The following is a 23511-nucleotide window of genomic DNA, read 5'->3' on the forward strand; positions in this document are numbered from 1 at the left end:
TGACAGACTGTTTGGTGAATAACAAACTGGCTGGATGGCCACATCTAGGAGGCAGTCATCAATGTCTCAATGTCCAGATGGAGATCAGTGATGAGTGGTGTCCCTCAGAAGCCTCTGAGTACGCATGGGACAGCACTGCTCAATGTCCTCATCTGTGACACAGCCAGTGGAATTCAGTGCACTCTCAGCAAATTCACAGATGACACCATGCTAAGAGGTGTGCTTGACTTGATGTCATACAGAGGGACCTGCACAAGCTCAAGAAGTGGATCTGTGGGAACCTTGTGAGGTTCAACAAGACCAAGTGCTGGTGCTGCACCTGGGTCAGGGCAACCCCCAGTATCAGCACAGGCTGGGCATGAACAGATCAGAGCAGCTCTGCCCAGAAGGACTTGGGGTGCTGTGGGTGAGAGGCTGGACATGCCCTGGCCATGGCACTCACAGCCCAGAGAGCCAAACATGTCCTGGGCTGCATCCAGAGCCCTGTGGGCAGCAGGGGAGGGAGGGGATTCTGCCCCTCTGCTCTGCTCTGGTGAGACCCACCTGGAGCACTGCATCAGCTCTGGGGTCCCTGCATGGGAGGAACATGGACCTGCTGGAGTGAGTCCAGAGGAGGCCACCAGGATGATCAGAGGGATGGAGCACTTCTGCTGTGAGGACAAGCTGAAAGAGTTAGAGCTGCTCAGCATGGAGAAGAGAAGGCACCATAATAGTTTATTGTGGCCTTTTCATACTTAAAGGGGGCTAGTAAAGAACAGTGGAGAGGGACCTTTTCTGCAGATCTGCAGCAATAAGACAAAGGGAAATGATTTGAAACTAAAAGAGGGTAGATTGAAACTAGATGTAATGGGTTGCTATTGCTCCTGTCAAACAGAATCACATCATATCATAAGAAATCATCCCCCAAAGGAAAAAAAGCAGGAGGAACAGAGCAAAAACTCAAGCTACTCTAGATCCCAAAAAGAAGCCGCTATTGGATAGTCTGCCATTCTGAGCATCCTCAATATCCATGTGTATTTCCATGTTAGATTGAGGGGATATCCATGCTTCACTGGAGCCTGCCATATGCATCCATTTTGGTTTTCATTCTTGATTCAATACTCAGCCAAGCAGACTGAAGTCTTTCTTCTGACTTCAAAGGGTCCTGTTTGAGGCTCTGGATAAGCAGACAGGTTACCCAAGTTTACAAGATTCCTAAGAAGTTTCCACCACACACAGCAAAGAAGCAAAGATGAAAGAGGAGAGGCATTCACCCACGAACTGAGCCACACAGGTATGTCAGACACATACGTATGCATCAGTAACCACATCATTTGCAAAGTTATTAAAATACCTTTGCTTCTATCATTGCAATCAAGTCAATACAAGCGTTCTGGACATTTAGCTGTGTATTCCATCTGAGACATATACATGCAGTATATCTGGGGAATGAGAGTCCTCAGACAGCTATACAGGAGTAAATTTAAATGAAGTTTCAGATTATATTTTGTTATTGGTATTATGCCACCTCTCAAAATCCAAATAGTATGATGTAGCACTAGTGTCAAGTGGAACAAGAACACCACTTAAAGAGTTTTCTACCTCAAAATACTTCAAGGTAAATATGGAGTCCACATAACAACCTAAATACAGGAAGAGGTAGTACCTGTGGTAACAATAAATGTGGATATAAACTGTGAGTTTAAAAAATTGAGACACCTTGTGCTGTAGTCAAAGGACATTCGACTGTGAAAGCTTTTTCGAGCACAATCTTAACAGCATTTTTGAAAGCTTGAGGCTGCAGCTTTGTCTAGGTCACTTAGGTCTTGAAGTAGGAAAAATAGCTCAATAAATAGCTTTTCTGAGGTCAGAACAGCTACACAAGTCCACACTTCCCACTTCCTGGGAAGAGTGGCCACTGACACCCTGATTCTACTCCACACTTTAGCTTAACAGATGTTCATTCAGAACATGTATGAGACATATATTCAGCACACCTCAAGTGTGACAATGTGCAAGGAATCAGAAAAGGGCTGGACATGTCCCTAATACTGGATATTTTCCTGGGTTACACAAACAGAACAGCTTCTTGAAGAATAGCACTAGAATTCATTGCTGAAATAAGGTAAATAATACATCTCTTTCAGCCTAATTACTGAGCATTTATTGTCTGCTTGCATCATTCACAGTCTACCAAATATAAGCCTAGAATGAAAAGGCTGAGATCTCCACTCAAATAAAACATATGGGTGTTATATTCACTAGATAATAATACAGCAGATATTCACAGCACATTGTCTTTACTAACAATGAAAAACAAGGCAAAAGCCTCCAAACACAAAGACTGGGCCATTCCTTAAATCCTCTCCTTCACATGAGTCTTAACAGACAACTTGGACAGCTGGACATATCAGATCAGGCACAAGCAGTGCCAAAAAGGAAGAGGGGATATAGTGTACCACCGTAAGAACACACAAACTGCTCATTTATAATTTTTAAATTTATTTTACTTTACATTTAAATCTTACCAAAGATAAACAAATAAATGAAAAAATTACAATTGCTTTTTTTCAACTATTCCAAACTCAGGCCTTTGAACTTTTGTGCTCCCTTTAAAGGGACACAAAAGAAATGTTTCTAAAAAAAAAATTCCTTTCTTGTTACCATTATATTTAAAAATACAAGTTTTTTCCAGCTTGCATATGCTGATTTGCCTTTCTCCTTCCTACTCACTCCCATTTCATAATCCTGTTTAAGGAAATAACCATGTGTTTATTCAAAGTAAGCTAACTCCAACCCAGGTTTGTCTGCTGTAATTCCAAACAGCACAGCACAGTTCTCATTTAACCAATTCCCCTTCCTTTCTGTCTCAAACATTTGGAGATGCTGCAGGTTGTTTACAGAATATCTGCAAGGTATTTGGCCTTAAACACCTTTTGTACTTTCCCATCTCAAGGCAGATGACAAACAGGCAACCCACAGGAGCCCAGTTGTTTCTTCTCACAGAACAGTTAACAAAGTGGTAACTCTGACCCTTCAACTGTCCCTCCTTTCTCCTGCCTTTCACACCTTTTTTCTTCCCTTCCTTTTTTTCCCATACCTTCATCTGTCAGTCTTCACTTGTCTTCTCCATTACATTTTCTTTCCACCATCAAAAGAGATGCTGCATAATTTATGGGCTGACATTGGCCCCCTCACAGAGGGCTCCAGCGCACCAGAATTACAGCTCACCTGAATAAGATAATTTTACAAGTACTCTGAGAACATTCCTATTGTCAATAATAGAGAAAATACATTATTTGAAGGCAGGAGGTTAATGCTACACTGACTGCAACAGGCAGCAGGTCTTACTCTAATATCCTCAGAACATGTTTAATTTCTTTCCTGGACAAAGCATTCAAGATGGGAGAGGAAGCTGAGTAGAGCAGAGCCTTACGCTGCCCAGAAGTGGAGGAATGAAGCCAAATAGCAGAAAATGGGGAAGAAGGTAGAAACCTCAACCCCTAACAACTAGCAACTGTTTCAAGAGGGAGAGAAGGTTCAATTTTCCATTCCCAGGAAGAGGCTGCTGAGGGCAATTCCATACACTCCAGAGATCAAGCCTTCCATCACACACTGTAGAGTGGAACCAAAGACTGCTACTGCAGAACACAGCAAGCTGAGCAAAAGCTACACTCATGATGATGTGTTCCAGGCTGATTCAACCCAACACACACTAAAAGCAGGACACTGAAATAAAAGCAAGCTTCAGTAGTTCATTTCCTAAATAATTGTGCACAATGGTCAAACAAAACTGCCGTTTCACCTTTTTGCCAGAGTGAATTTTGTATGTGGGTTTTTTCTTGGTCACAAATATCCTGAAAGAAAATATGTATGTATGTACAAAGTAGATGCTGTAAATTTCAAGCACTTGCTCGTTTTTAGGCTGATTGTAGCTTTCGGTGGACAAAGCAATTTAAGGGCTGTTTGCAGCAGATCCTTCATTATTACTTTTAAGTTGCCCCACCCAAGTTTTGCTCTCCCACACATTCAGCCCAAAGCACACAAGAACACAGATTTCAATTGAATGTATCCCAGCAATCCTTCCATTCCAGACCCCAAGTAGTTTAGCTTTTTATAATTTAAGAATTGCTAAATGGAAACTGACTACTTAGAACATTTGGCATTAAAAAGAAATGCCAAGCCTTAATTAGCATAGTGTCTACATTAAGACTGAGATTTTACATCACAGCATACCCAGCTGCCTCATCATTTTGAGATTTAAGGAGCAGTGATTACAGCAAAGGCCAAAAAGCAGAAATTTTCATTAGAACTGCAAACTTCTCAACCCCCACATAATAGTACAACAAATAGGCATTTCCAGAAATACCAGAAGTTAGAGCTGGTAATTAGTATTGGGGAATCCCAGCCTGTCTTGGCTCTGCTTCTGATAATTGCTACCTGTTCCTGCTGAACTGCAAAGTCAATTTTTGATTTTAAAAGACATTCTACTATTTTAATTATTCAATATTGAAGATGTTTGGAAAAATTCCCAATTCTAATCTTCTTGTCCATTTGACAAGATAGCAACTGAAAGAAAACTGGTCTGCAGTCAAATTGTAGTATGTGTTTTTCAGATGATCTTCAATACTCACAGAAAAGGGTCGTAAAACTTTCCAGTTTTCACATATAGATTTAAGAGAGTGAAAACAATGTTAACCTTCAGAGCCTTCACACAATATGTCTTTTCTAGGATAACCAAGAACATGGTTAAAATCCAGTCTACCTGAACAAATCACTTACGCACCTACATCATTTCAGTATCAAAGAGCTAGATATTTAAATGTGTGTAGGTGCCTAAAAATGTTGACAAGCATCTTGTCATCCTTAAGAAACAGGCAAAACATGTTTAGGCAGGCTCAATCTTCACACATTGGAAAATCCACTTTGCCACTGTTTAAGGTTCTAGATGCTTTTGAAGTCAGGCTCAAACTGACTACTTATTACAGAAAACACTCCAATCTCAAATATTAGAGCCCTGGTAAGACATCAGTCGCTACATTTTTGTTTTAATTACTATTTTTCAAAATCTTATTTTCTTAGCAGAAACAGTGAAGAACTTCTCTCTTACTTGGTAGAGACATTCATTCTCCATTGTGTGAAGAAACTGTGGACTGTCCATAAATAAATTCAGCTCTGAAGTCATAGCTCCTGGCATTACTACAGCAACTTTTTCAAGTGTTACGTGTGATAGCCTCCAGCAACAAGAGGCTATAGTCCTTTTAGGTGGCCAGCTTTTACATGTTAAAGGGTAGGTTTTGAGTTTGATAATGAGAAGCAAGAGATGAGGAGAGTTGAAAAAATACAGTTTCTCAGACAGAAGAGACTTGCTCTGTCGAGACACGATTGCCATTTCTGCTGTCTACACATTCTTTGAGTGTGCACATCCACTGCTTAGCTTCCAGTCTTGGCATTTGCTCCCACCCAGGCACCCTCCTCACAGATTCCCAGTCTACAAGCATCCTCCTGTGACTAGACATCACACTTTGACAATAATCATTTGTGACAGAGCAATAAATCTCATTCCTGCTCTCCAAATACACATGTTCACATGGCAACAGTCACCCCCAGGAAGGATTTCACAGCGATTAAGTGTGTCAAGGACAAAGGATTCTCCAGTTAATGGAGCTGGTTTCACACACAGTAAATCAGGTGGGATACAGCAAAAACATGAAGTGAGGAGTCTCTCTTCCGTCTAAGAGTCATACTCTCATCTCTCAGCTGTGGACCATACCGATTGTGCTGAATATTTAAATCAGCAGCCTCATTTATCTGTGTGATCCTGCAACTCCTTTGCTGGCATGCCCATCCTTGTGCTTTTTGGGCCAATATTCTCAGGGTGTGATCTGACAATGCAACTCAGCCAAGCAACAACTGCAGAAAGGGATGTCCTGCTGTTCCTCATACTTCCACCACTCCTCTCAGAACTGACCCTACAGTAACACAGCACAGAGAGCTACCCAGCTGACATTCACCCCACAAAGTAATTTTCTGTCACTCCTTGTCCTTGAATTCGTTCCCTGCAGGGTCAGATAACCTCAAAATGAGAAAAGCAGATGTGAAAAAAGAGGGAGCAGGGCCATCTCTTTCACAAGCATCAAGACCAGTATCACTCGAGCACCAAAGCAATGCCTTCTGGCAGAGGCATTTAAGAAATACTTTAATATCAGCAATTATACTTTCAATTCAGCCACTCCAGAAAAGCCTAGAGAGCTTCAATACATCAGTGAAATTTCCTTCGTCGTCTTCATTTCAGCTCAGAGTTTTATGTTATCAGCCCTACTGCTGAAGAAATGTTTGTCATTCCTATTTCTCACACACACCTTGAAGACTTCCTATTCTTCCCACTCTTTATTTTTTATGCTAACAATGAGGTTACAGAGAGGAGTACTGTAACACTCCCAAGACATCTTCAGTTCTAGAATACATTAAAGATTTCTTTTAAGAAAGGAGTGAGAAAAATACTCAATCCATCTCTTCTGACTTTGCCCTCATCCCCAATCCAAGAGCAGTTACTACATCTTATGAACAGATATAAATACAACTAATTCCCATTAAAAATACATCCTTTTTCTCCTCCTCAAAAGCTGTAACTAAGAGCAGCTTCTGGAAATTGAAGAGAAGGATAATTTTTCTTGCTTATCTTGCAGAAAATATAGAACAGCTCCTGTTGGTTGCCTTGAATTATGCCCTTAAGGCTTGGCTTCCAAACAGAGGGAACCAGACTGTCATGGATTTAGACTGTTCTGCTCTTAGAGCTGCATGTCTAAATTTTAGGTATCTGAAAAATCCTTTGTGGTCAACCTTGTCTCCAGCCAGTAGACAGCAGCAGTATCAAAACAGCAATTACATTCAGACTGCCCTTGATTTTGGGGAGAGGCGTACACAAGTTATCAAGATAAGTCAGGAATAAGTGAACCAGTGCGATTTATGACAGTGGCTGCAGTCGCTGCAGCAAGGTCTGGTTTCATCATGCATGTCACTTAGCCTTTGCTCTGGAGCAGCAGCCCAGCCAAGCAGCATCAAAGTGTGAATGAAGTCATCCTAACACATGGGCACACCTAACTTCCAAGTGTGCTCGTGTATCAGCCAACAGACTGCTCTCATTACTCAGGCAGATGCCTATTAAAGGTTTTAGTGGTGTGGGCGAACTCAGAATAGCAATTGCTGCTGCTCATTGCAACAGGAGCAACAACGTCTGACTACAGAACTCCAGCAGTGCTAAACTGAAAGGCAAGTTCAGTTAGATGGGGCACCAGAGACTTGGGATATTATTTTTTTTTTGTTGGGAAGTGGCACAAGACGTTGTGCACAAGACATTGTGCCACTGTCTGATTCAGTCTGGTGACCAGCAAAACCAAATTCTGCTTAAGTAGTTAAAAGTGTCTTCCTCTGCACCCAAAATTAGAATATTTCTGGAATATTCTAGATATTCCAGAGAGCAAAGGTTGGTTGGCATATTTAGCCTTGTTTATGGAGGTAGCTTTTTAAGAAATGCCTCTTGCTAAACTGAAGGAGTAAAGCATCCACCAGTGCTGCTGTAAGGATACCAATTCAGCAGCTGCACCAAACGCTAACCTGCAGCTCAAAACACTTTCTGAGCAGTAACCAGCACATCTGGAGGTTACACCACAACAGTAACTCCACCTTCTTCACTACTACTGATGTGCATTACAGGCTGGCTAAAGACACACCACACTAATGGTATGTCATGAGATCATCTTTTCACCAAAACACACACTGAGTGCACTGTGTGATTTTATTCCTGAACATCAAAACATCTTAAGAAGCTCCATTTTCAAAACTAAACATCTTCATCCAACATGTCTGCTCCAGGACCCCATGCAACTCTGGCCATGGCAAACGACACATTACTTCTTTCAAAACAGCACAAAAGTTTAGGATTAAGAATGAAACACTATATTCTTCACAGATCATGAAGATTTGTTACAAATTCCACATAGTATCTGGAAAGTCAATTAAACATAAAGTCACTTATTTCACAGACTTCTTACTAGAAGCACAAAAACCTGGAATGAGGATTAGTAGGAACAGAGGCACAAGAACAGACCTGCACTACAGTAGTTCCCCTGCTCCAAGGAAAGAATTGTTTGCTATACACACAGAAGTTTGTGTCTCCACTGATACTTCTCCTGCTAGCAAGATGATGTGCAGCCTCGTGTCTCTCTAAATGCTGTTCTGAAGATTCTCCTGAGAACCTCCACGTTTACATCTCCCTTCCTCACTGCTCCAGCCTCATATCCACCCCTCCTTTCACACCAGAACTGATAAACCACAGCTGTCCTAATTGCTCAGTTGGTTCCTGTATTCTTGCTGACAAAGAAACTCTGCCACAGACTGCAGAGACATTACGTTAAGTGCTCAAACACCACACTGATAAGAATGGTATTAGGCTTAGACAGAAATATGATTGGGTAGTAAAGTCCTTACTAGGCTTAATCCCAAACCTGGAACAAAGTTTCAATCTTTGCACCAGCACAATCTAACAGAAGTTCCCAGAGATGTGTAAGATTCAGTTATGGGGACCAAGGTAGTAAAATACTGTTCATTGCCATTACAGAGAATGGCTCTACAAATAGAAACAGCCTACTCCACATTGTACTCAGCTGTTGCCTTTGTGCTTGGAAAAAAGTTTTCTTCTCTGTAATTCATTAACCTACAAGCTTATCAAGGTGGGAGTGAAGAACTTGTTTCCAGCACGAAAATGAGCAATCAAACTGAGCAGAAATACTTACGTCACTCTTCCTGAACTTTGCTTTTAAGCTCTTCATGGTGATCACATTCAACCTTCCAAACTTTTGAGGAGCTTTTTATTCTTCTTCAATATCTAAACAAAAAAGAAAGAAAGTAAGATTCCAACTTGATACCATTCAGTTCACTGGCAGGCAAGTTAGAAATGAATTTGCATACCTCTATCACCTTTTGGGGATTTAGCCCTCAAGCTCCAAAAAAGATTAACAGTCACCTAAGGGAAAGTTTCTAACTCTTTTAGTAAACTTAGAAGTAAGCTTCAAGCTGACCACTGAAGAACAGAACAAACCTTTACCAAAAACTCAGCTGTGTATCATGTTATACTAACTACATCTCCACAAATATATCACCATCATGTTCATACATGACCAGATTTCTCTGACCACTGCCTATTTTAATATTATCATCAAGACAGCCATTTGTAAAGTGGCAAAATCATAATTAAGCATGCAAAGTCATTCATCAAAACTTCACTATCCCATCACCACTGGGATAGCAGAAGTACCACCACTATTTTATACACAAGTCTAACCACTAACCAAAATCAAAATTGTATTTAAGCATACAGGACACACACTAGGACAGCCCAACAGCAGACAGAATCACCTGAGCAGGACAGAGGTTACTGCTGGAAGAATTGTTTAGGATTCTTCCCCATAAGGAACTGTAAGTGAATTCTGAAGAACCATAGCTGCTTGTAACTTGGCAATGCACTATCACAGTCATGTTCCCTTTCCTCCCTTTCACATGAAGGAAAGCAGCAGTTGGACAAACACATAAAACTAACAATAGACAAGCTGCAGACTCTCACAGAGGAAAGTGAGTGTCTAGAGCAAAGTTTCCTACAGAAAGCTTCAATGATACCACATGTTGCCAATCCAACATAACAGCGAAAAGCACATTAAAACAGCATGGCTACTTTGTGCTTTTTCTAGAGCACAGAGGAGAAATTTAATGAGAGAGAAACATCTGGGTTGGCAAATGCACCTAGGTAAAAATGTTCCACATTTCTAGTTTTACAGTAAGCTTACTGAAACAGTCAGTTGCTTTCATCTACAAGTTTTAGCTGCTATACAAATTCTTTCTGAAGGAACAGTTTAAAGTCAAGGATGTTCAGCTGTATAAACTTCCTCCCTCCACCCTAGGAAAAAAAAAGTAGAAAAAAGTTTTATAAGTCTAGTCAGATAAATAAATAACTGAAATGGGGGCTGGAGCATAAATTCAAATAGGTCATGCAGGGTCACTGTGTTTCACATCACTCTTCAAAAACAGTAGATTACAGTTTGATAACCAAAGCAAGATTCAATTGTTTCATAAAAGTACATCTCATTATTTATTATAAGGCAAGTTGCTATGTTCTACATGATAACTCTACTATGAGTTTTAAAAATCCAACTACACAGTATACTCTTTGTAGAATATACACACACACACATATATATATATGAACACTTCCACAATATCACAATACACAACCCTAGGTGCCATTTAGGAGCATCATTCAGTGCTAACTAAACATGTTATTTTGTTCAACCCCATATTTATCTGACAGACATATAAGACACACTCAAGTACATTTCTTTAAAAAAAAAACCAACCAAACAAAAAAATCTCATACACTATATACACACAAACACATTTCCCAAAGGTCACACCCCTCCAATAAGCAGCAGCAGGTAATCTGGATGGGGTAATTCTGTAGGTTGTTAAAAAATTATTAAATCAAATTAAATTACTCTGAGTCTAATTAAGCAGTCATTTTCAAGCCATGTCAGAACCCTGACTGCTTCCAGGTATATGAACAAGGGGTTTAATTCAAAAATTCTTGTGTTTAATCACAAGGAGAATGGGCTCACACAGCATTTTGTTTCATTCTTTAGCAAGCAAAAGGAGAAAAGGAAAATAGCATTTGCAGAACCTTTTCACCTGATGATGTAGGTGAAAATTTCTTACCTTTGTCTGGGGTGGGATAGACTATTTGTAAAATAGCAAAAAAAAACCCAAAACAAACGAATAACCCCCAACAAAAACAGAGCAAAAACAAAACACAAAACCAACCAAGCAAAAAAAAACCCCTGAACACTCAAAAAGAAGGAATTACTTCAGATTGCTCTGAGAGAAGCACACCACTTTGTTTCTGCTACACCTACCCAAACTTTGGAGAAAGCACTTAAATTCCACAAGAGCTGACATAACCTGCACTGGAAAGGAGCCTGAACCTCAGCAGAGCCCAATAATCTCCTAAATTATCCTCTAGTAACAGAAAGGATGATGAGAACTGCAAAGACCAGAAATGCCAGGGTACAGACAAGAGAAATATAATTATTTATCTGGCTTTCTTTACATACCATACCAGCAAAAAAAACCCCAGACCAAACCAAAAAACCTTCAAACTTTTATGAAAAACAAAACAATGTAAAGAAACTTTAAAGGTGTGAAACATTATACAATATCCCACAAAATCCAAAACTTTACAGGACTTTTTATTTTATAACTTAAATATGCTTTGACTTTAAAAAGTAAACTGTTTAATTAGACCAGTTAATGAAGTATAAATAAATCCTGTGAACAGGGAATTGAAAACAAGAACTCTGTCCTCACATACAGACTGCCAAAGAATTGTCTGCTGTAGGCTTTCTTTCCCCTTCCCACTCCCTCAGCATTTTTGGCTCCTATGGACAAAAGATTTATTATAGCTCCCAAGGAAGACAAAGTGCTCAACTACAAGGCTGTGGGAGAGATGAAAACTCCTTGTAGGTACATACACAGAGCAGCTGCAAAGCTGGACCCTGTTCTCTGAGGAACCTGGAGTAGAGACTAATTAACAAGCTTTGCAAGCACTCTTAGTATGTTATTCTCCCCCTTGTGAGAAAGGAAGAAGTGTTTCTGGAAGAAGATGACTTATTTTTCCCACAAGATACTTCACCTCCTATGTAAGTGCATTTTACACACTGAATGTGAAACTCAAATCCTCAGCATGATTAAAAAAGCATGCTTAAGCACACAAAAACAGCATTCCCAAGCTCAGCGTGTTTCTAACATCTGTATTTTTCCCCTAAGACATAGTTAAACACAAATATTAAGATTACAGTTTGTGCATCATAATTCCCATGATCCTTCAACCGTGGAGATAAAAATGCATGAAGTGGTAAGGCTGCCTTTTTCTGTCACTGTTTAAAGGAGGAAGTCCCCTCTCAAAGGGTGCAATTATTGGAATCGATGCAAAAAGAGGTCAGCATCCTGATTCAGCAGAGCTTTATGACAACTGTTCATTTGCCAGAGGGGGGATAAAGGAAGCACCATTAATACTCTTCTGTTTTACAAGATAGGAAATGACTACTAGAAATTCACTAGGGAACATCAGGACACTTTAAAACAATATTTCTGCAATGAATCACAGGTATTAACAAGAAGCAATCCCTACTAATAGTGGCATTTCTCTGCTTTCAGAACAAATGTGGCAATAAATACTGAGCACTGTCATTTTGTAGCTGCAGCAAGTTAGCAGCAGATAAGTGCTTAACTCCAGGGATTCTCAACAGCTAATGCTGATCACGTGCTTTTAACCATTAGCTCCAAAATTAAATATCTAGTCCTCTATCTCATCTTCCTTTAGCTTAATGTCAAGAAACAGCCTTGAGGAACACAAGCCACAAAAAATATCTTCAGGTTGGTGGTAAACCTATCTAGTTATAAAACAAGAGACACTGAAGTGGTGGTAATCTTTGGCCTCAATATTTTCATTGCAACTGTGTTTTAATACACAATACAATCTTTAGGTTTAAATGTAGGAAACAGATTAGGATAATCTTCCCCACTGATTTATAGTGAGATTTGTGCAAACCACAGTAAACAACAATACAGACATTTTTTCCTCTTCTATTAAATTGCATCAAAATCAGAGCAAGACTTTTCAAACAATGTTACAATTAACTCCTTGAGGGGGCCAGAGATCCAGAGATACAACAAAGAAAAGCCTAGTTTCCCTGAGTAAAACTGGAAGTTTACAGTAAAACCATATATTACACACAGTGTTCATGCTAATGAGCCACCCCTCACTGATAAGTGCTGAATTCAATTAATTTAGGTGTCAAAAATCTTGCACCTCTCTCAGAACACCCTGAGAATCCTCCACCTCACACAGAGCACTCTCACAGCAGAGCACAACTAATGTTGTCCACTAATTTCCCCTTTCCCTCCCAAAAACACTTAAAAAAAACTTTTTTAAACTTTGCAAGGTTACAGAGGAGATTTACAGACTCTATGCAAGATCTGGCAACACACACAGAGATGTGAGGGGAAATGAAAAAAGGGTCTGCAGTGTGGAAGAGAACCATTGCTGCTATACATTTATGATCTCCTTTGTGTGACTGCACCTACTCTCAGGGGGAAAATAAGGGGCCCCAGAAGCATCTTCCCCCAAAGCACAGCATATTTATCCTCTGGATGATCACTTTCTAAACCACAAGCCCAGCTCTGACCCAGAAGCACAGCCTAGCAGCAGCCAGCACTGCAAAGCAGCCAGAGGCATCAACACTAATGCCTCCCTTCTGCTGATCACCTCCATTCACAAATGCTTCACGTCCCTGAGCTTCCCTCACCTGCCCTCCAACACCAAGAATGTGCTCCAGCCCAAGCTTCTCTCCAACACTGCCAAAGTCACAGCACTGCCTGGAGGCACTGGCCATTGCTCAGCCTCTTTGGCTGCTCCCACATAAATGGAGCAAGCCCACTCTGTCCTAAAAAAATTCACCCAACCCTCCACCTCCTCTGACTACTTCCTATTTCCATCCAGCTGAGCATATTCTTCCACTTCTCAGGCCAAATCAGAGAAGCATGTATGATGCGACCAAAAGCAATAGGAACATTCCCCCACTCTTTATCAGCACAGCTCAGTTTTTCCATCTTTAGGAACCCACCCTCCTATCATAGGAAAAGTCAAATGGAACAGAATTTTATAAACTCAGTGTTACCTATAAAGACAAATAATTCTTGGCTTGGTTAATCTACTATTACTTACTAACGAAAACACACTGAAAAATGCACTGCGAAGCCCAAGCACTACACAAGAGTGGGAGTGATTTATATACAGTTAATCCCACTCTAAACAGAATCAGACATCAGAGATAGCAAGGGCCTTGGGTAACTTAGTGCATTCCCTCTATCTGCTCACAAATCACTGGCAAGGATGTGCTGAACTGTACAAAATTACGCATGTGAGCCCAGAAGTTAGAGCTCCACAGATATTGTAACACTAACAAATCTACAGCTCTCGCTCCTCGCTCCAGAACACTTTGTATCAACTCTGTACCCTTACACTCCCTTTGATACCCAGAATTTGCAAATGTTACGGCTGAAGCAGAACCAGCCTCTGAGGATGCCTCACAGCCACTACAAACCCAGGCAAGCTGGTTGATCTGAGGATACATGCAGTTTGTTTAACAGTGTATTCAAACACAGTTCTAGACAGCCAGAAGAAAGCTAACACTAACAAGGCCCTACACACAGTGAATTACAGGAGAAAGTTAGAGAAAAGTCAAAATGTGACATCAACCTGATTTGTTTGCTTGGCGTATTAGACTCTGGGTAAAATTCTAACTCAAATGAAGTCCAGACAAATTCATCATTTCCTCCTTACATACAATTTTATTCTAGTCCCACTCCAGTTCTTTTGCCTGGAAGTGTCTACCAACACACATCCAGGTCAGTGAAGAGCACAACAAAAGTGACAAGACTTGTTGCATGAACTGGGACATACTGATGCTTTTTCTCTGCCTTCAATTTCCCTGTCTCTAAAACAAAAAGCTTTCCCTTGCACAGCCCTCAATTTTGAGACCATCTTCTTTAGTTTGGTCATACATAAGATACATTGCAATATATGTTGCAACATACGTCCTGAAGACTTCTCCACATTCAACATTTAGTTCAACTGGACAAGATTGGAAATAAAGCATCTAGCTACAATTAGCAATAGAGAAAAATGCCTTGGAGTCCCACTTTTGAAATGTCAGTTCTTAAATGAGAAACCCACATGGATAACAACACCTAGTACTTGTTTATACTTACTTCCTTCCAAGTATTCTGTTATCAACCATTCAACCTGATGTTCTTCAGAACTGTCAAACATGACTAACTGTACAGTTGCAACATTAAATCTATGAAGAGACATATCCATGACTTTATGGATTAATATGCTGAAACAGCCTAAGGCAGACCTGTCATCTATTAGGGCTTGAGTTAGACAGCAACATCAAAGCAATTTACCTAAGACACTTGACAAGCTCCACTCCCATAAACACCTTAGAAGGGAATCCTACTGGAAACTCCTTTAATGTAGAAATACCTTCAGAGACTGTGCTGATAACACACCTCCCTTATTCAGCTACCAAGCTCTTGGGTAAATCTTTCAGCTGATGAAAACAGAGCATCTTTTCTAACATTACACAAAAATTGTGAGTTTCATGTGTTTCCATCCTTTAATAAAAAGCACTTAAAAATTCAAGTATTTTCTATTTGGGAGGACTACCAATGTTATAAATTAGCATATCATCAGCAAGATCAGCCCCTACATCTTGGTAGATGATATCCATGGAACAGTATCTATGTTGCCACTCAATGAGACCTGGACAGGCTACAGAGCTGAGCAGAGAGGAATCTCATGAACTTCAACAAAGGCAAGTGTAGGACCCTGCAGCTCATGAGGAATAACCAGGACCAGGTCAGGGATTAACCTGCTGAAATCCAGCTCCATCCAGAAGAACATGGGAGTCCTGGTGGACAAGTTAACCACAAGCCAGCAGTATGTCCCTGTGGCCAAGGAGTCCAACAATATCCTGGGGTGCTTTAGGAACAGAGTGGACAGCACACTGAATGAGGTTATCCTCCTTCTCTGCTCCGCACTGGTGAGGCCATATCTGGAGTGCTGTGTCCAGTTCTGGGATCCCTAGCTCAAGAAAGGCAAGGAACTTCTGGAGAGGGTTCAGCAGAGGGACACAGATGGTAAGGGAAATGGAGTATCTCTTTTACGAGGATAGGCTAAGAGAGCTCAGTTTGTTTAGCCTGGAGAAGAAACCATTGAGGGAATCTTATCAATGCTTACAAATATCTTAAGGATGTGTGTCAGGAGGATGGAGCCAGGCTCTTTTCAAGGGTGCCCAGTGACAGGGCAAGGGGCAAGCAGCATAAACAGAAACACAGGACATTCCATCTAAATATGAGGAAGAACTTCTTTACTTTGAGGGTGACAGCACTGGAACAGGTTGCCCAGAGAGGTCGTTGGATGTCCTTTTCTAGAGCTATTCAAAACCTTCCTTATCATGATCTTGTGCAACCTGCTTTAGCAGAGGGGTTGGACTAGATGATCTCCAGAGGTTCCTTCAAACCCCAGCTGTTCTGCGATTCTGTGATCCTAGTGATAATCAAGCAATTTTTATCTGATTTTATTCAGGTTTTTGAAACTTTTATTCAATAGAAGCAGCACTTGGTGATGTACAAATATTGGAGAAGAAGATACAGTGTTTAAGAGAATTCTCCCAGCCTTCACAGACTTACTAATCTTCACATATGCCTTTGAGTTAACATGCTGGTGTCTCAGGCAAGTAGCTGTGAACAAGGTCCTCAGAAAGCACTCTAGTGTCAAACTCTGCAGAGCTGTTTCAGGGTGTTCCAAAGTGCCTTTGGGAAGTCAGAGGTCTGCAAGAACTCACGACAGCTCCCTGCCTCTCAGAAGTTATGAGAAAAGAAATGGAATATCCCCAGTAACTGAAGTTAGAGTCACAGGCAGACCAGCATACAAATTATTCTCCTGTTGTAATGACTGAACAAATTTGGCTTTCTCTCTTCTCTATCCATTCCCTCAACAGATTCATGTGGGAGGGAAAAAAAAAAAAAAGTAAGACACATCTTGTTTTCCAGTACTTTTGAGTACTAGCAGCAGCTTCCAGGCAGAAAACCAAAAGAAGACTATGACAGCTTTAGAAAATATACTTAAGTTACTACAGCATACATTTAAAATGCAAGTTCTGCCTGCAGAGGAAGGACTTGTCAAGACCTAAAACTTCCCAGGAAAATGCACTAACCATGAGGCTCTCCTTCAGATGTGACCATCTCAGGTTCAGCACACAGACTACCACCATCCCCTCCAGGTGTTACTGGCCATCTTGCTCTGGATATCAGCACAAGGGAAGGATGTTTTCTTCCACTGCTCTGTGCTTCCACTCCAGCACTCCTCAGCAACACCTGGACTGGTAGCCACTCCGAAGTGCCAGTGGAGAGCTTCTGTTTCTTCCACAGTTCACCACACTTGCATGTCTCTGGCAGTTTGAAAGGGACAAGCTCTGCTCTAATATATTACCAGAATTACACCTATTTGCACTATTTCCTCTGAACTCTGAAGACCATGATAAGGAGCAGGCAGGACTGACAATTCTGAAATCAAAGCCCAAGCTGCCTCAAAAACAGAGCTATCACCTGCATGCACTCACAGGCACTAGGCAGCAGCTCCAAAAAATGCTGGCAAGTGGGCTGGCTTCTCAGACATGCAAGAGGTACACACACAGCAGGAGCCAACTGCTCAAATCTATACCCTCAGAAGATGATATGGATTGCTATGCTTCTACTTCGGCATTTTCAGTACTCTACTATGTCTGCCATTAAGCAAGGCACTAAAGCTTTGAATTTATTTGTTCTACTTTCCCTTGGTTTTTTTCTCTATACTTATTTCAAGCATTATCCCTGTGCAAAGAGAGCTAGCCCACAATCAGCTCCCAAAAGGAATGTGATTAGGGTATTGTTGCAGCAGGATTTAGAAATTACCAACATCTTACACAAGAATTAGCTTTCATGTTCCTCCAATCACAGCTTCTCCCTCAAAAAAGTCATGAAGTCCTCATTAGAGAGGGGGAGAATAAAAACTGAACACAGAGAAAGAATATAAAAAGGACGACGAGATGAGGCAAGTGAGTGAACCCTCTTGTGAAATGCTTACATCGCTTCATAAGATGAGCAGCCTCCCATCTAGTCTCTTCTTCACTTGATGTTATCCATCTATCTCTTGGTTCAGAGAAGCAGACGGGAGGAGGTAGCATTTTACTGCTTTGCTAGCAGATGCACTCTTGGAAGGGGAAGAGAATAGCAGAGGGCCAATATTTTTAGAGACTGGAAAGATGGGTGTCTGCTACTGCACAGCTATTTCTTGGCACTGAGCTTGGCTTCAAATCAAGGGAACCCTGAGCTCATATTATGCGTTGTTCTACTCAAAATGCTCTTTCACTCTGGTTCATATGGCTCTTATGCAATTCTTATATTAGTAAATAAAATCTCATTGACAGCTTTCCATGAGTGTCCCAAGACAAGAGCCAAGCAAGTCATTGACAGATATTTACTAAATTCAGTTACTCCTAGTTAATCCTGGACACCAGAAGACTTTTCTAAAATGATGTATGCGTAATTTTTGGCATTTGATGTACTTTTTTTTTTTTTTTTTTTTTTTTTTTTTTAATGACACAGCTAATCTACAACCTGCTAGGGCAGAGAAGAAGAAAAAAGAAGAAAGAGACTACAGCTTCTACAAAAGTAGCACTAGACTGGAAGTGGTTTATGTCAGTTCTGTAGTAAGCACATTCATACTCGTTATAGAAGCAAACAGGAGGATTTGTTAGAGATCCTGGAACGCTGTTAAAGCAGAATTTAACTACTCTTTTCACAAGGAGAAAGTTAAGAATGTCAGAAGTGGCAACAGCAGTCTGCAGAAGGCTTGTGCTGCCAAACGCAGTGCAAGAGGAAGATAAATCTTTCTCATGCCCTGTGGGAAGTTAGAAGCACAGGTTTCTGATTAAACTCGATGCTATTCCACAAACAGAGTACCTAATATTTTTTTTCCATCAGCGACAGAAAATCTGGATCTTTTAAGCCCGCGCTGCTGTGGGAAGGGGCAGCCCGGGGGTACGGGGATCCATACGGGCAGTGGGGCGGGAGGACCGGCGGAGCCGGCGGCGAACCTCCCCTCCCCGAGCTCCCACCAAACCCCCGGGGACAGCACCGGGACAGCCGGGCCACCCTTCTCTGCGGAGCCAGGAACCTGAGGGTCACTCCGGGGGAGGATTTAACTCCCATCAGGGCGCCCCGGGACCCGCACTGCCGCCGCCGGGGCTCAGCCGGACCGGGGACCAAGGACCCCCGACCGGCTCGGGCCGAGGGACCCGCAGAGACCCCTGTGCGGGCGGGCAGCGGTGCGGGGCGCTGGACCGGCCGTGCCACCGCTCACCCCGCGGGCAGCTGTCACTCCGCGCCACGCATCTTGAGAGGAAAGCAAAACAAAACGAAACAAAGCAAACAAAACACAAACTACAGAGTAAATGAAAATAAACAGCCAAGCGGCAGCGACTCACAGGCTGCGTCCCCCCGCTCCCCCACAGCGGGCAAACGGGGCTCTCCGGCAGCGCCCGGCGAGGAGAAGGGAGAAGTTCCCTCCTGTTGCGCCCCGCAGAGGTCTCCCCGCTCGGGAAGCGCCCCGAGCCCCCCGCGCCGAGCGGCGGAGGCGGGAGCAGGTGGGCGCCGCACACAAAGCCCGTGCACAGCGCCCGCCGCCGAGCGCTGCCGGCCCCGAGCCCGAGCCCCGAGCCCCGAGCCCCGAGCCCCGAGCCCGAGCCCCCAGCCCCAGCCCCAGCCCCGAGCCCGAGCCCCCAGCCCCAGCCTCGCCCTCACCTCATGCAGCGCCCGCGTCCCGCTACGCCGGGAGGCTGTGCCGGGAGCCGCGCACCCAGCGATCCGCGCCGCTGCCGAAGGGCGGAGCGGCGGCGCCGAGCGCCCCGGGACACTCGGGGGCGGGATGGGGCGGGATGGAGAGGGATGGGGCGGGATGGAGAGGGATGGAGCGGGATGGAGCGGCGGGCGGGACACGGCGGCCACGTGATGGAGGAGGCTGCGAGCCCCCGCGGGAGCGGCGGAGAGGAGGGGAGGGGATGGGAGCCGCCCTGCCCCTCCCTCTCGGGGAGGGGCTGACGGGGGAAAGGGAGGGCGGGGGTGTGGGTGGGGGACCCTCCGAGGAGACCACCCTGCTGGCTCAGGGCGGGGGTGTGTCCGTGATGGAGTGTGAGGAATCACAGATTCGTGGAACATGCTGAGTTGGAAGGGACCCGCAAGGATTATTAAAGTCCAGCTCCTGGCCCTGCACAGAACACCCCAAGAGTCACACCATGTGCCTGAGAGCATTGTCCAAATGCTTCTTGAGCTCTCTCTGGCTGGTGCTGTGATCCCTTCCCTGGGCAGCCTGTTCCAGTGCCCAACCACCCTCTGGGTGAAGAACCTTTCCCTGATATCCAACCTAAACCTCCCTGACACAACTTCAGGCCATTCCCTCAGGTCCTGTCACTGTCACCACAGAGATCAGTGTCTGCCCCTCCTCTTCCCCTCTTGAGGAAGTTATAGAATGTGATGAGGTCTCCACTCAGTCTCCTCCAAGCTGAAGGTGGGTGCTGATCTGCTGGCTGCCATCTCTGGATGCCTTCAGATCTCCTTAGGAGAAAGCTGGGGACAGGGACAGGGGCCAAGCAGATGGCAAGTTCTTAAAGAAGCACAAGTGCTTCAGTGCATGAGGGAAGTCCTGCATTTCAGTTCTCTCCAAAGGTTCCCTGTGTGTCAAATGCCCCCTTTTCAGACCTCTAGGTAGGAAGGATCACTTAAGAAGAAAGAGAAGTGGGCTACTTCTTTCTTAGGATCCACATTAATGACTGGTGTTGTGTTTGGTTACAGAGCAGCTTAGAGAATCACAAGTGAGCTGTACCAAGATTCTGACTCACTGGCTATGCTCTAGGAGTCTCTTTCCTGTGTAGGCCAAACTCTTCTTCTCAAAGCTGAACCTCTAGAGTGCCCTTTCTTGAGTCTTCTGCTGAGCCAATGGGAAACCACCTTGATATCTCACCAAAACGATCACCTGTGCAAGACCTTGTGCACTTTGCAGATGAGTTAAGTGAGCCTCTGCCTATCATCCCACCACAAGAGTCCTACCAGAGCTGCTTTCCTTCATGTATTGCCAGAGCTGCTTCCAATCTACTGGTCCCACTGACCACAGCTGGGTTCCCTGACTGAGAAATTCTTCTTTAATCTCTGTAATCGCTCTTATCTTCTCTATTCTCAACAGTATCCACACCTTCTGAAGTGGCAAACAGTACAGGGAGGAAATCAGCACTTCAGAACTTTGGGTCATTATTGTAATAGTAGCAAGTATTGTTATTAAACAAATACACTTGATTATCACCACAAGTATACTTTCCTCTGCTAATCTGCAGTCCTTACCTTGGTCAATTTGTTCTGCATGTGTTATACACCTGAGAACAACCATCATTGTGCCAGTACTGTTTCCTTTCTTTCTTTTTTTTTTTTTTAATTTAAAAAAACACTCCCCAAAGTGTTGATCTAATATAGTTAATGATGAGAATTTAATTGCATAAAACCAGTAAAAATAGGAAAATCAAACTTTCCCTGCAATGCTAGCTCAGCAGCTACAAAACAAGTTCAATTTATTACTGAGTTATCTATAAGTTCTGTTATTTTAAAAGCCAAATACATGTGTACAGTATTGTTAGAAAGTCTCCTACCTACTTATACAAACACCAAAAAACCTCTGTGTAGTCACTAGTGACTAATCTGAAAATGTTAGTTAGTCATTATCTCTTCATTTGGATAGTTTGGCCAAGTATGATTTTTATTTCCATTCTCCATGCCAGTATATAAAAAAGACAGAGTTTTGGTCTTTTTGCATGGGACATTCACATATAAAATGACACACAAATAACAGATAGTATCTTCTGTCTACAGTATCATAAAATGTTCCATTCTTGAGATGTGGAAAATACCATATTTATGACTTCCCAGAGAGGTATTGTCCATTATATAAGCAGTAGACCAAGGCAAAGGCTTTGGGGTTTGTTGTGGCAGTAATCTTAAATGCATTAAACCAAACTGATTTTCTCTCAGAACCTGACTGACTCAGGAGACTAACTCTAGGTTAGTCTCCTGGCATAGAAGACTGTTCTTTTATCTCTTCTTTACTGAGCCCCCTTTTGGGTCTCCTTCCAAGGGCTGGACATTGCCTTTTATTCAGAACACTCCTATGTAGTTTTGTGGCTGGAGCCTCTGCAGGCAAAGGATTAAGCTGGGAGCCAGATGAGCTCAGCTCTATTCCAAATTTTGCCTTCAATGTGCTACAGTACTCTGCCATAGCCATGGTTTTCCACCTGTAATTCTAATATGGGGCAAACACAACTGTTTGAGAGTTTCATTAAATGTTCAGTATGAGCTAACAGAAATTGTTAACTAGATGGAGAGAACCTAACCTGCAAGAGGCGGAAAGTAAAGTACATCCCACACAAGCAGCTTCTCTCAAGATCTAACTATTAGCATGTTGGCTATGTGCCTTGCTGCCCATACTCTTCCATTCCTTTGTGCAGAGGCATGGATATGGGGATGGGAGAGGAAGACAATATCCTCCTTCTCTGCTCGGTCTTCTGGAAAACGTGAGAGGTTGCACACAGCTTTGACTTGGAATTGCCTACCCACAGTGAGGATGTAATGAAACCACCTATGCATTTCCAGTAATGAAACCACCTATGCATTCCCAGCCACTTCTCCAGAAGGGAGAGGCCTGGAAGCATCTTAAAGATGTCTTTAATCACATCTTATCACTGTCTTGATAGCATCTGCTAATTAGCTCACCTTGTCATTGTTAATTTTTTTTATGTGCTCCTGGCTAGTTAAATTTTTTTTTCTTCTGCTTCTGGCTACTGCCTTTGGCAGAAAACAAAGCACTGGCCACATCTCCACCTAGTACCATTATTTGCAAAGGAAATCACACTTCTGAGCTGGCTGATCACTTCCTGCTATCCTTCAAGCAGCTTAAACCTGTTCTGCAAGCTCTAAGTGCTGTGTTTTCAGTTCTTGTTAGACTTCTTCTGGTTTGATTATTTTCAATCAGAATGTAGTTTGGTTTACTCATTCTGGCTGTTATTTTTCACTGAAGTACAATTTAAAGAAAGTTTGGGTTTAGATTTTGAGACATGTTTTTTTTTCCCAAACTGTTCTTTGCCTACAGTAAAATTTTTTTCATCCTTTGTAGCAGATGTCCCCATAAATGCAGGGATCTCTGTGGTAACAAGTGAGAGAGCTAAAAACTGTCATTTTTATCTGCTTCTGCCAGAGCACTTTCTTTTTTTAATAACTTGTTAGCACAGAAAGGAGGTGATTGATGCCTCTTCACAATATGGTATGTTTAGAAAACTTGGTTGGGAAATTTTTGCCTTTACTGTTGCCATGCTCTTTGCACAGCAACAGCAGTGAGCCTGAGAGGGTCAACACAGGAAAACACTAAAATTGAAGAAACTCACAACTGGAGCTGCTCACACTGGACTCTTAACTGAAACAGAATCTTCAGAGAGGAAAGCCTACCTGGGGACTTCTTTTACTTTGAACTGAACTTTCAAAGATTAAAGGAAAAATCCAGTAATAGTTTCAGGGAATTATCTAGATTATTTTAACTTTCTCTTTCAAGATGACTTTCGTCCGCCTCCAAGTACCATTCTTCTTTCTTCTGGGTTTTACATCTACACTCACATTTGCACACCTTTCTGCAAGGAGAATAACTTTATAACTTGACCTCTTCACAGTCCCAGGTGACATTTCTTGGAAAGCTCCTGTGAAGTTCATGTTGTTTTGCCTTTCTGATTC

At 42.5% G+C, this 23511-nt stretch overlaps 1 protein-coding gene across 1 annotated transcript in view; it reads right to left on the bottom strand.

The window, feature by feature from the left end:
* The window catches only part of RAI14 (retinoic acid induced 14), an 87762-nt gene extending 68141 nt beyond the window's left edge, over positions 1–19621 (bottom strand). Inside the window, exons 1-2 of the mRNA XM_085041742.1 lie at positions 19495–19621; positions 8775–8866 (exon numbers count right to left, since the gene is read on the bottom strand). Of these exons, the coding sequence (XP_084897868.1) occupies positions 8775–8810 (36 nt within the window). The 5' untranslated portion in view covers positions 8811–8866; positions 19495–19621. The remainder of the gene's footprint in view (positions 1–8774; positions 8867–19494) is intronic.
* Between the last annotated feature and the right edge of the window lie 3890 nt (positions 19622–23511).

The sequence above is a fragment of the Lichenostomus cassidix genome, chromosome Z, assembly GCF_008360975.1.
Source record: "Lichenostomus cassidix isolate B80296 chromosome Z, HeHo_3.0, whole genome shotgun sequence".
NCBI lineage: Eukaryota > Metazoa > Chordata > Aves > Passeriformes > Meliphagidae > Lichenostomus > Lichenostomus cassidix.